Below are 14,336 nucleotides of genomic sequence, written 5' to 3' on the forward strand. Positions count from 1 at the left end.
GACGAAACCTTTAAATTAAGCAACCTTTCGCCAGGTTTAGCAGTGTTGTTTGATTGTGCATCAAATTTCCGACAATGACCGCACGACTATCAACGCAACAACCGGCCACGTAAGCGGTTGCCAGGATTTGCTCGATTTGGAAGATAACTCTGATATAATTTTACATTTTCACTGATTATTTAAGATATTTATCAAACAGACGAGATCGCGTTTCTGCTTTTTAAAGCGAGAACTGCTGCTTTTATCTGGTTTATACTATTGACTTTTAATGAAGTGATATTTGCCCAATAAAACACGCAAAGGTCTTGAGCCACCCTTTATTCTTTTATATTTTTATAGAGAAAAATGGGAAATGGATGCATTAATTGCATGAATTGTCCTTAATATAAATATGTAAGAAAAATCGTGTATGTTTCTGTTCTGTGTCCTGTTTGTTTGTTTGTATATGTGTCTTTCTGGCTGCTGTTACAACCAAATTTCCCCTTGTGGGACAATTAAAGGATTATTCTATTCTATTCTATGAAACACTGAAATTTACAAAAGATACGAAAGTACAGTAGGTAAGGGAAAATTGAGTTTATATAATTCTGATGGCTTCAGTGAACAGTGGATGGGTCAATAGAAGGGCCAGATGCATCTCTCAGGTCCTCAAATTTTTTTAGGGCACACTGCACACTGTGATGAGAAAAGTTTTTGCCAATAGCTCTTTGGGAATCATCTTGTTAATGCAAAAATATTTTATTCTGTCAAACTGTGCTATTATTGGCATTTTCATAGATTCAGAACAAGAGGCTGGGTTTTTGGATGTTTAAGAGTTTTGCACAGTACTGTGAATAAGATGTCTTAAAAAGAAAAAAAAAAATCCCACTTAAATCTAAAAAAAAAAAAAAGAAGTTTGCAGGCACACGGACCACGGACACATTTGCACAAATAATGAAGACAGTAAAAGTTTAAGCACAAACCATTTATTTGGCATATTCCCAAAAATCTTACTTACATTTTGAGTGTCAAAAATGGTCAAAATCTATCTGTAGTTTTTTATTAATGAAAAAGCCCTATACAAGATTGTATGTAGCAGTTCACAGCAGACTATAGAGTTTTAATAAACAAGTTTCTTAATCCATCTCATATTCAAGATGTGTTGACATATTTATTTTGAGGGCTACAAGGGCCATGCAGCTTATACAAGCTTCTACATGTAACAATATAGAACAGCAGAGACACAATCTTACAGGACATATATGCCGACTTAGGGGCAAAAACTAGAGTGCAACCAAGCAAAAGCTGCCACACACAAATTTCCAACACATGTGCAAAAGATACCTAGACTGATCCAACAAGAAGGTGTGCAAATCAAAGATCTCCTGACTAAGGCATTTACTGATGGGAATTAAAAAAACAAAACCCAAAACCCAAAACAAGAAAAATATATTTGACCATTTAAGAATGCACAGCTTTGACTTCTTTTAATGTTTCATATTTGAACATGTCAAATCAAACTCCTGGGATGTTCCAGCTTCTCAGAAATTACTCTGTAATATTATGACGGCGTCCGGGCTTTAATTAGTCCCTTTGACTTTGCACAATGATAAAGGACAGAAAAAAGGTTAAAGCACAAGCTTTAGTCTGAACAGATATCAAATCTAACATCTCACTCAAGCACTACCTGTAGTCCTACTGTGTTTAGAAACAATAGCATATATAAAGTTAACACCTTTTATGATGGCAGTTAAAGTAACAGAAAAAAAAAAACAAGACGGTTTTAAAGGGATCATTCACACTGTTCTTTTAAAGTGGAAACAAGACCTGAAAGCTACATAAAAGGTCTCAGCACATCAAGAAATCCTTCAAGTCTTAGTACGGCCCTTGGATCGCCTCTCTAAGTGTACAATTTAGAGATTTACCAAGATGATTAGGCATTTATTTCAAGAACATAAAAAAACCCAAACAATAATCTAACAAAAATGACTTCTTAAAATGATGACTGAATTCTTCATAGCATCTAATTCTACGCAACTGGCGCTTTTATAAAGCTCATTTGTTGTTTTAAAGAAATATTTATATCTCATAATAATTGTTTTTTTAACTCCCTAAAACTTTGGCATATCACATTGCTTTTTTATAAGTATTTCTGCATGACTTCCAAAACAACAACAACAACAACAAAAAATTGCGACTCACAGGATAATGACACTTATGTGCTAGTGATGCATCAGTTTACATAACTTACAGTACACTTACTAAAAGTATATCTGTTGCCCCAAGGCCTCTGTTTTAAATCAGCTTTTGGTCCTGCCTTTGGAAGAGCAAATGTAAGTGCACTTTGGGGACAGAAAGGACACTTTCAACCCTGCATGAAGGGGCACAAAAAACCAAAAAGCACAAAAACAACACTACAAAGTGCACATGATGAGTGAGAGTGAGTTACTAAATTAAGTACTTCGAGAGGTAAAGGAATCGAACGGAAAGCCCTCCTAGCTTCTCAGACTGCTACATACAGCATTTCTATATATGTTAAACCCCAAAGCTCAAAGCAAACCTAACATAACGCAGACTGAATATTCTTCATAGCTGTATATACACAAATATCTTCCTTCAAGGTGTTTGCAGGGGGAAAATAATTCCACTGAAAAATATTGTGCTCTGCTCATCTTGATTTGATCCCAATGACTATGACTATGTATATACATCATCTAATAAAAAAACTAGATATAGATATACAATATACAAGTAAATTCTGCAGACTTGCTCATAGCATTGATTTATATTTTCCTCCCAACTCTCCCACGATGAGCACCCACTAGAAATGTCATCTAACTGTCAAACAGAAGATACCTATGGACGGTGAATCCGACATGTTCACTTAGGAACTGTAGTGATCCTGAAAAAAAGAAATAAAAAAAGCACCATGAGAAGTCGTCATTATTGATGAACTTGTATCATACGCTGGAATATATCTGACTGACCTGAATCGAGCTAACTACGCCGCTGGCCATGACTGAAAGTTTTCCTGCAACTGAGCGCACTCCGTGTTTGAGCTGTGACATGTCGGGAGCGCTGGGGAGTACGTTGCTCAGACGGTACGAACTCGCTGTGGACACGAGATAAAAAGTCAAGCAGACAGAGAGACAAAAAGCTCAAGGACTCATGGAGAAGCCACTCGTATCTACAGTCATGTGAAAAAGACAGTTTTCACAGGACTCTCTGCAGCCCTGTGTAAAACAAAGTACAGTAGCCTGCTGAGCACATTTAGCACCAATAACTCGAAGCAATAATTTCCTGTATGATCTTACAAGTTGTGGAGCAATTGTGGCCTGCTCGTTAAAGCAATGCTGTGATGTGATAGCCTCACATTCGACTCTACAATACTTTGGTATACAGAGGAGTTCATGGGGGTCTCAGTGACTGCCCAAACATCCCTACTTTGGGTTTTATCTGTCTGAAGGACATTGTTCCAAAAGTCTTGTGGTTTGTTCAGATGCAACTTTGCAATCCTAAGCTGGCAATCCTTCCAAACAAACTATACTTGTTCAGTCATGACCATTAACATTTAACATGCCAACATGCTGAGGCCCGTAGAGTCAGAGATACAGAAACTAAAAAAAAAAAAATGCTACAAGTCCTGAATGGTCTGACCTTCTAGTGACTTCCACTCCTGATAAGATCAGTAACCATCTTGAATGTTTTCCACTTGTGAATAATTGTCCTCACTGTAGAATGATGGACTTCAGATTGTTTGAAAATGGCCTTATAACCCTTCGTAGATTGATGGGCAGCAACAATTGCTGATGTCTTTCACCCTAAATGCTCCAGAGCAGGAAAACAAAGCATCTGCTTTCACAGAGGTGTTCACACTTGCTTAAAATAATTTAATCAAATGCATTTGATTAGCAGCACCTGGCGGCTACTTACTGCTTCCACAGGCAATAAAAAGGTAAGTGTGTATTTAATGTTTTGAGTCTTGTGAAACCTGCTTTTTCACATGATCATATGAAAGAATTTACAGTATTTAGGATATTTCCTCTTGGGTAGAAACAACAAGGGCTGAGACCAGTTCGACCAGTATGCACAGTTGGACTGGTTAATCACTCTGGAGCTAGTGCAAAACTTCAGTGTATCTGAGATAAATACTCACAATTTCAGCACAGCTTCACAATAAATTCAAAAGTCAGACTTGTTTTTATAATTTCAGGGGCATAATATTTTATATTACAACCTGTATCACAGTTCAATACTTATTATGTAATTATTCTAGCAGATGTTCAAGGGTCATCGGACAGGCTGCTTTTAGGTGGAAACCTTCATTCTACCCAACAGTCTAACACCAAGTAGGATAGGCCAAAATTCTCTTTTCAATGTGATCACCACCTAACTAAGCCTCGAACAAGCATCCAACATGTGCAGTTTCTCTCTTATGATACAGTTTTACCAGCCGCCATTAATCAGTGACCCGAAGTCCCCAATAAAATTAATAACAGCTTAATTTGTGGCGCGTTTGTCTACTGATTGCTGAAAAAATGACCCGAATTTTGGAAGATGTATCAGAAGAGTGCACAGTTAACAGATTGTTAAATCCAACTTTAAAGAATCACACAAGTGAGCATCTTATTAAAAAAACCCAAAACAATCATACTAAGATGTTCCTCCATGCGGCTCAACATATAAGTGCTAAGAAAAGAAGAGACAGTCATGTCTTACCAGTCTGCTTCTTTGGATCATCAAACAGGTCGGCTGAACTTATGGATGCACTCCCAGAAAATCTCTCCAGTCGGGTTTTGGCTTCATACTGAACAACAGAAAATTTTGAAAATTTCAACCAAGTTTTATGTCCATTTAAATTAAAAGACCTTCAGGAACTAATGTTCAGGCTTATCTCAAGTTTCATGGAACAAATACAAACAGTTTTTAAATGTGATTTCCCAGTCCAGTATTTACCAAATGAAATCAAAGAAAAAGCACAGTTTAGAATGTGTGTCCACATTGTGCTTGTATACCTCAGAGTTGTCTTGTTTTCCAAAGTACATATCAGACGAGATGGCTTTTACATCATCTCCAAACTTTTTCCGAGCTTCTCCCGTGTCCGAGAGTGCTGCTGCTTCTGGTTTCCTTCTGGTTGTGGGCCTGATAACAAGTACCAACAGAAAAAATAATAATATGACAACAGGAAGAAGTACTTTAAGCACAAATCGTGTATTTTAAAAGAACACGCTGAATTAAATTACACCAAACATATTTAAGACTGAAGAGTCTTAACTTTGTGTAAAAAGTATCTTAAGCTACAATTAAAAGACACTGGTGACCACCAGCACTACACATCAGCCAGCTAGCAGACGCACTTATGCTATTATTTTGAAAATCCTACTTTGTCTTGTTCTCGAGTTATCGCATTCACAAACTTGGGTGTCACCCCACCCCATCAGCTTTTTGCGGCTGAGGTGTAAAAAAAAATTGTGCCATTACTAAACTGCAATTATAATATTTCATAACTTGTTGTTGTTTTTACTTTTGTTGTTTATATTTTAATCATTTTAAGCAAACATTTAGAAAAACCTTCTGGTTCCAGGACTGTATGTTGTTTTTCTTCAACATACATGACCTTAAATTAAATTTTTTCAGGGTCTAGACTGTTTACAAAATAAACACATCACAACAGCTGCTAATGGATTGTAACTATATTACTTACTCATTTCTTTCTGTAAATTAGTAATTTTATTTGATAAAATAATCAGATTTATTCTAGAAAGCCCTTATCTTAACTTGTTGTTAATTTATTTGTTTTTTTTAATTAAAATTTGCTTTGAATCGTTAAACAGAACCATAAAAACATGTAGAAAGCTTCAGTTTTGTGTTTAAGCAACTAACCTGTCATCAAATGAAGTTATAGTGGAGGACAAGAAAAAGTCTGGCTCTGGTTTCTTGCTCTCTTTCATCCAGCCTCTTCCATCATCTCCATCGCCCCACCGTGAAGAGAAACTGTCTGAGGTTTCACTTTGGTCCTCAAAGCGAGTCAGAACCCTGAAGAAAGAAGCCAACGAGAACGATATAAGGTGGAAAAAAAGAGAGATAATGGACTTTACTAGTATGCTGATACTAAGATACCCAAATTCACACAGTCAGCACATTGTTAAGCATGCAAATGTTAGATTTATAGACTCCCATTCATCATGCTACAGTGTCAGGGAAGTAACTTGAAAATGACTCTGAACATAAAGAAATATTAGAAACAGAAAGAACAAAGAGCTCTGCAATACATAGTTCAATATCAACACAGTCTGAATCGAAAAAATGAACTCTGCCAATTTGTTCATAATAATTATTCATAATAATAATTAATTACTCCTATTTAAAAAGGCTACGGATGTTCACAACAAATGCTCACTTCAGGTTTCCCCAACTCTTAACCATTAAGAGCTACTACATTTTTCACATACCATATATATTTTTGTACCATACTCAGTTTTATTTATGTTACTATATGTTTTAATCAAACTGCAGCAATAATTTTGTAATTTTTTGAAGAAAAAAAACAAACATCTATCTGACCTATCACATCGACCCTCTGCATGTCCTCCTTCACTACATCTATAAACCTCTTTTTTGGTCTTCCTCTTTTTCTTCCTGCCTGGCAACTCCATAGTCAACACCCTTTGTCCAATATATCCACATGTTCAAATCATCTGAGCATTGCCTCTCTAACTGAACTGTCCCTGTGATGTACTCATTTCTAATCGTGTCCAACCTGCTCACTCCCAATGAAGACCTTGACATCTTCAGCTTGGCTTCCTGTCTTTTGTCAGTGCCAACATCTCCAAACCATACATCAAAGCAGGTCTCACTATCATTTGGTAAACCTTCCATTTCACACTTGGTGTCACAAATCATTACTGAGACTTATCTCCATCCACTCCACCCTGCCTGCACTCTCTTCTTCTTGTTATACCCGTCTCTGTCTTACTCACAAGGAAAAAACCCCTGTAATATTATTAACACAGTATCAAGATTTCATTTTGTTTATATATCATCAATATCAACTTTATCTGACCTAGAGCTGAAGGACCCTTCATCGTCATCTTCATCAATAAATCGCCGTCCTTTGGTGGTCTTTGTTCCAATTGGATTGTCCTGCTGGATGGTGTGCATGTCTGACATCACAGAGTGAGAAACTCCACTACAGAGAAGAGCCAAGAAAGAGTAAAAATGAGAATAAGACACATTAAAATGGTAAAAAAATATTCTTAAATCTACTAGAGGTTTGTCCCCCCTCACTCCCAATTTGTCTTACCTCCTCATGCCCAGACCCATGCCCAGTCTCTCAGCTTGTTCCTTCTTTTTCCCCTCTAGTCCTTTCAGCTTCTGCTCTTCGATTTTCCTCTGCTGCTCAAAATCTTTGTAGGCCAGCCGCATGGATGGAGCACTGAGGAGAAAAGTAGGTAAGTTTAGAAACAGATGAGCCAAATGTGGTCCATATTTTAAGTAATAATCATGATTTAGCCCCTTTCTCCTGAGGTAAAGAGAAGAAAGAGCCATGGATTTCATCTTGCCATAGAGGACACAAAGTTACAGTCTCTTTCTGATTAATTGATTACAACAAGAAAGATGGAATGAAAAAGAAATAAAAAGCTATTGGTATTCTTACATGGACTCCTCAGTTGTAACGTTCTTCTTGGCACCAGCAAAGCTCTCCTCTTTCTCTCTGATTTTGTCAGCAGCCTGCGCCTTCTTCTCGAGCTCTGAGAAGCTCTGGCTGCTAACCTTCTGAGCGCCCAGACCGCCCTTCTTTGAGGCCAGCTGCACACAAACATACACATTACAATGAATGCACAGTCACAACGTACCAAATAAAACAGATAACGGAGCTGTGGTAGAAGCTTATATTCTGAGATAACATTCAGAATCTCCAGGATTAAAAACATATTTTAAAAGAAGAAAATTTAGAAAACAAAAAACAACCTCTCATAACACTATACTATAACCTCTTATAAATGGGTCTGTGTGGCAGCAGGGCAGTGCAAACTGCAGGGACATGTGGGACGGGACCCTAATTCATTATTTAAAACAAACGTGTAAAGATCATTTATTTTATTGGCAGTAAATGGTGCCTACTGTTGTTGTGATTAACCTTATTTACCTGTTCTTGTGTCCCCTCAGGTCAATCATGTGATGTGTGTGTATGCAGTGACAGTGTTGGGTTTTGCGTAGTGCAGCAGTGAGGCAGTTACTGCTGCACTGCCTCACTCGGGTGTAAATGTGGCCCTCCCTATGTGGCTGAGGTGTGTAGTACGATCAGGCTGACCCAAGCTTGTAAAGTATAACAACGTGACTGCTTTTCTATTTGTCTTAAAATTGATCTCAGACACTACTTGAGTTTTTTCTCTGAATACTACCCTCCTCCCTTAAGCTAAGTAATTGTTTTATTGTACCCATTATGACACCAATATAAAACTTTATACATACTGTTTTCTTGGCACCTGCTGGCTTCTTCTTAAGAAGAGAAGAGGGCTCTGAGAAAACAACAGACAGACACAACAATATTTAGACAGACCTTTATGGGCATTTAGGTAGAGTTAACTAATCATGCACAGTATTGACTCAAACCTGGGTTTGCTTTAGGGGAAACACTGAGCATTTCCACACTGGGACCCTCCTCTGAGTTACCTGAAGTTTAAACATGTGATGAGCCACAAAACTATTTTAATATAAAACTGGAGTGAGTCAGTATAAATCAGATTATTAAGCAATGACACAAAGATACCATTACGGTCTTCATCTTTTTCTGGCTCTGAAAGCTTCTCTGATGCGGAGGAGCTCAGACTCATTTTGGCCATGTTCAGATTTTCAGGAACAGCCTGGCCAAGACACAGACACACGTAGTGAAATTAATAATCGCTGTGTCAAGCTGTGCAGCATATCTGTGAATAGTTGTGGACAAAATCCCACTTGAAGAAAGCACACACTCATACCTCTGTATGCAGACTGAAGAAATCCACCTGCTTGTCGCCTGGGGATGTTGGAGACAGAGGAGCCTGACTGTCCAGCCACAGCTGTGGAGAACAAGAGCAGTAAAATGATTCAATTATATGAGTGTTTATTATAAGTGTGATAAGCATATGGATGGTACCCAGGAAGCCAGTGTTTAATTAATTTAATCTCTCAGCCCCAGGTTGGTTTCTCCCCGCCCCCCTTGAGGAGAAACCTTGAGGTGTTTTCAGACTATAACCCAGCCTGTCAGTGTTACCTCAGTGCCATGGCGTCTGGTTGCTTGTGTGGCCAAAGTCTTTATCTTCTCTCTGTACAGCTGTGCAGCCCGGCTGTTGTACTTGGCATTGGCGGCATTGGCTCTGCAGCCATGTTGATTGAAAAATGCAATCTGACACCGAGAGGTCAAATTAGAAACAGGAAAGCAAACAGGTAAAATCACGTGTGTGTCACACACTGCTGGAGTTTTAACCTGATGATAGTGTGCTGGTATTTTACTTACTGCGCTGGCGTTGCCTCCGACTTGCATACATCTTAGCTGGAACCACGACCAATTAAAATCCAGCTCGGTGGACCTGTGTGGCAAAACAGGATCATGGTTTGAAGAATGTGTGTTTGAACAAAGAAAACGTACACCTGAGGTTACAAAATCATATCCACTCCCATGCATTCTCCTTACTTGAGCTGCCTTTGTTCCACTTATACTTCACTGTATCTGAAGTGTGTCTTTATTCTTTTTTATTTGTTTTGCATGCTTAAGTCTTTTATTTTTATCCAACATTACAATAAATCTCTTGAGAGAGCTTGTTATGTCGAATTAATGTACTGTATCCAGGATTACTGCTCATAGTTTACACATTTGCCCAACAAGTGAAAGATCCCTGGTTCGAGTCCAGGAGGAGAAATAAATCCCTTTGGGGTGGGGTCAGGAAGGGCATCCGGCATAAAAATCTGCCAAGTCAAATATGCGAAGCTACCTGCTGTGGTGAATGCTTGCAAATAAGGGAGCAGCCTACAGTACCTTTACTATTACATTACACACTTTTAGTGTAGTAATTTGAAATGACAGTTTAATTTTTTTTATAGTTTTTTTATTGCTTATCTTTTTTAAATTTTACTTTTATTACACAGGTAACACAGATCCTATGCCTTAACAATAAGAACACCAGTCATGCTTAGTTACCCTACAAAGGCCTGTTTTTGGCTGAGGATATACTTCTGAGCTGTTGAGGTCATATTGGACTACATCTTTGCAGTTTGGGTTATAAAAGGTAGAGTGAATTTGATCTTCAAAACACTGTGCATATCTTATCTTCTTTTCATTTCTATGACTGCTGTTGTCTTGTATTTTAAAAAAAGGGTTTAATACTATCCTAACGAGCTAATATTTTCACATCCTAATTTCTTTTACTGCAAAAAACAAAAACTTTTTATTAAACTCAATTTAATTAAAAAAAAAAAAAAAATCACAGCAACAGCTGAGTCAAGGACTTTTGTTTGCAAAAACCGAAAAATAATCATTCACACCCACTTTCACTTCAAAGAGGTGGCTACAGCGAATCATCTGCCTCCATCTCACCCTATCCCAGGGATCCTCTTATGTCACACCAACACCTTCTCTGTTTTCTTTCTCTTTTCCTCCCGTTGGGCAGCTTCATCTTCAGCATCCGCTGCATATCTTCAAACTATCTCAGCCTCGCCTCTCTAATTTTGTCTCCAAACCGCTCAGCCTGAACCATCCCTCTGATGTACTCTTTTCTAGTCTTGCATATCCTGATAACTCCCAATGAAAATCTGGAAGCTCTGCCCCCTGTCTTTTTGTTACTAACAAACACAACCCTCCCATTGAACACACTTCTGAACTGTTGTTTACTCTTGCTTTATTATTTTGTAAGGGGTGCTTGTGGTTCATAAGGAAGAGGAGGTTGTCCGCAAACTGGCTCCTCTAGTCTGCATGTTAAAGTAAACTTGAACCCCAAGATCCCGATGCTTCTATTGGAGTGTGTGATGTGCCTGATGTTAGATTAAAAGCACTTCTATATTTTCTACTGTATTTGAGAGCTTTCTTACAACAAGCCTCATTCAGGCATTTGCATAAGCACCAGTCCATTTACCTCCAACTCCAAGGAAAATATATAATTCCTGACTTACCTAATAAATGAAAGGTGCACTCCCAGAGACCTGTGAGTCCCAGAGCAATCTATACAGACAAAAACCCCATAGGTGATGCTAGCCCAGCTGGGGTTCTTAGCTGCGCAGTCAAAGCAAACCTGAGGGACAGAGAGCAAGAATAGAGGATTGTCTCATTATACAAACACACGAGATGTTCATCTCATTTCTATTTTAAGACCATAAATCCACAATCAACAAAAGAGACGGATCATTCTACAACTGGAGAAGACTATTTTTTAAAATATAGATAATTTAAAGATATTTTTATTTGCTGTAAGTAATAAAAACAAATAATAAACCATCACAAATATTGATATGTTCAGTTCAAGCATCAAAGGCGCACTTTTTATTTGTTGCATACTAAGTTTGATGCAACCTTGTAACCAATATGGCAGAAAAACAGAAAAAAATGATATTTTCAAAATAGTGTTTAATAAATTCTTGACTAAGTGAATGAACTCATATTGAATACTCAGTTTCAGATGAGAGTTAGTTTAATCACTTTAAACAACTTTACCCTGTACTACAAACTTTTTACAAAAGCAACAGATTAAACCCTTATGAATGAAAAAACAACAACAAAGCATTTATGATCATTTTAGTAAAAATTATATGGTAACCTGGTTAAAATAAGCGTAACAGGATTTTACAAGTTAACATGGCTGAAATATAGTACTTTTATTTGCAGTTATGACACAAATGTGACAAATACTCAGGACCACAGCAGTGTTGTTTAATAATATTTCATGATTTTGACATGTTTGTTTTATATGCATGTTAAACAGGTTGCAAATCATAGCTATTATTAGTGTTTTCCCAGAAAAATATGCTATCTAGGGATAAATGTAGTCATATAAATAAAGGATACTTTGAACCTTTGGTATTTAATATGAGTAACAGTGTTGTATTGGTTAGAGTGATGCACTCAATGCACTAGTCAGAAAAAAATTTGGAAAAAATACAAAATATGTCAGAGGACTGACCTTTGGTCTACCCATGGTGTTGGCACATGTAAAACATGACATGTCATCTTACTGTTTTATCTCTTCCTTTTCAAGGCGAATTAGGTCGTACATGTGTTGTTGGACACAATTTACAGAGCATAATGTTCTTTAAAATATGCTGATGTTAACTAAATGTTTAAAACACATGTGGATCTGGAAGAAGTGGATTTCTAAGCTGGAAATTTATTTATATTTAACATGCGATTTGCTTATAAGGAAATTATCAGGACGTGTTTTACAAAATATTTCATAACCACATTTTCAACTACTGGATTCACATTTTGTCTCAGGACAATATTTGGTATTGTAGTATTTTATGCATGGATTCTTTTCAAATTAACGCAGTTGTAGGATGGTCCTCAGGTGGAGGCCAAGAGCATGATGAGTGTCCGACTACACGAAGCAACAGCTGTGAGGATAAACAGGAGACTGTGCTACTGACTCAAACAGCTGTTGGTGAAGTGGCGTTAATTTCGCAATGAGATCAGCAGATAATAGCTACAGCAGCGAGTCGCAAACAGTTCTTTGTCCCTGAAGATGTCTGTTCTGTCTTCTTACACGATCCCGAGTCGAAAAAAGGCCTTAGAAACTGAGCTTTAAACAAACACGGCTGATGTGAACTGTCAAAATGTAGCTTGCTAGCTAGCTGTCACCCCTCTTGCTAACGTCACGTCACATCAGGTTACAGTTTCTAAGTTTTCTGATATTATGCTTCTGCACGTTTTAAAACACGTTTTTTTTTTTTAAACCCGACTTCTTCTAAATATGACACACGTCGGACAGCTGTTAAATTGGTCGCAAACTGAAGCCAGCTGTGGCGTTTCCATAAAGTGCGACGTGTCAGATATTTAGTTCAGCGGACTTCCTTGTACACCCGTCTTTCTGGTATTTATTTAAGTCTCACCTTATTCGTAGGGATGGAACGAAGTCGCTTGAAAATAGCAGAAATGTCCTGCTTGCTAGGTTCTGCCATTTTTCTACCTGTTGGTGTCTGGCGGTTAAAGGAACAGCATCAAAAGCAGACCCGTGTTTTTCCCCAATAATAACTGAACCCGACACGTCAGTAAGAGAACACCATGGGCGGACGCTGATTGGTTGGAAATGATCCGTGGTCGTGTTATTGTCGCAAAGGCTTCTGGGCAATGTAGTTTTAGATCATATAAGCGATAGCTTACGTATCTCCGCACATTTCTGTGTGACCGCAGCCAAAACATTAAACACAACCTTGAACAATATAGCTTTAATAACGTGTCTTGAAATAAAATACAATAAAACTAAATAAAAAATACTAATTAAAATAAAATATGATAAAATAGTTCAATAAGGTAAAAAAAAAAAAAATGCATGAAAGATGGATCATTTGAACCGAAAAAGAAATAAAGCTCAATAGATAAAATCTAATCTAATTATTGTTATTTTGGAATGTAGTAGGTTATTTCCTGTCTTTTGTGGCATCCGTTTTTATTATTATCATTATCACTAATGATAAGGAGAGAATGCTAGGAGTAAAGTGAAATGGAGACAGATTATCAGCTCTGGCAACCCCTACAGGGAACATCAAGGTGTATATATGTATGTGTATATCTATCTATCTGTGTATATATATATATATATATATATATATATATATATATATATATATATATATATATATATATATATATAGATAGAGATATATATATATATATATATATATATAGATAGAGATATATCTCTATCTATATCTCTCTCTATATATATCTATATATACAGATAGATGGATATTTTATCCATATCTCTATGTGTGTTAGATGTTTTATATTGATTCTTATGAGGGAATGCAATAACATTTTTTAGATTGTTATCGAGTTGCTCTGTGGTGCATTGCTTAAAAGGTTATATGTGAAAGGTCACATGTAACCCAGATTACTTGAGTTTCCCCAAGTGTGAGAAGAGACACCCAGACTCAGGGGGTCCCAAGCTAGTGTATTAGTACCTAGGTTTAGGACCCAATAGTCCTAAACCTAGAAAAATGGGAGGGTAGCCAGCTAAGTCCTGTGCCAAATGAGATATGTAGATCTATCTGCTGTGATGACAACTTGGGAAATAAGGGAGCAGCTCAAGTTACCTTTTACTTTATCTGATTTATTGTACAGACATTAAGTTTTCTTTAAAACCAAACTAAGCAATGCAGTGACTCGGGGC

General features: G+C 37.3%; 1 protein-coding gene across 1 annotated transcript; it reads right to left on the reverse strand.

Moving 5' to 3' along the window:
• Nucleotides 1-945: 945 nt before the first annotated feature.
• Nucleotides 946-13,212, reverse strand: arfgap3 (ADP-ribosylation factor GTPase activating protein 3). Its single transcript, XM_031758494.1, has 16 exons — nucleotides 13,057-13,212; nucleotides 11,128-11,246; nucleotides 9,479-9,551; nucleotides 9,236-9,367; nucleotides 8,961-9,041; nucleotides 8,753-8,846; nucleotides 8,596-8,655; nucleotides 8,455-8,501; nucleotides 7,637-7,788; nucleotides 7,283-7,414; nucleotides 7,043-7,168; nucleotides 5,863-6,015; nucleotides 4,995-5,121; nucleotides 4,699-4,786; nucleotides 2,967-3,091; nucleotides 946-2,881 (listed from the first exon to the last, which is right to left on the reverse strand). The coding sequence occupies exons 1-16, from the start codon at nucleotides 13,123-13,125 to the stop codon at nucleotides 2,864-2,866; spliced, it is 1,596 nt and encodes a 531-aa protein (XP_031614354.1). The 5' UTR covers nucleotides 13,126-13,212; the 3' UTR covers nucleotides 946-2,863.
• Between the last annotated feature and the right edge of the window lie 1,124 nt (nucleotides 13,213-14,336).

This window comes from Oreochromis aureus, linkage group 17 (genome assembly GCF_013358895.1).
Source record: "Oreochromis aureus strain Israel breed Guangdong linkage group 17, ZZ_aureus, whole genome shotgun sequence".
Taxonomy (NCBI): Eukaryota; Metazoa; Chordata; class Actinopteri; order Cichliformes; family Cichlidae; genus Oreochromis; species Oreochromis aureus.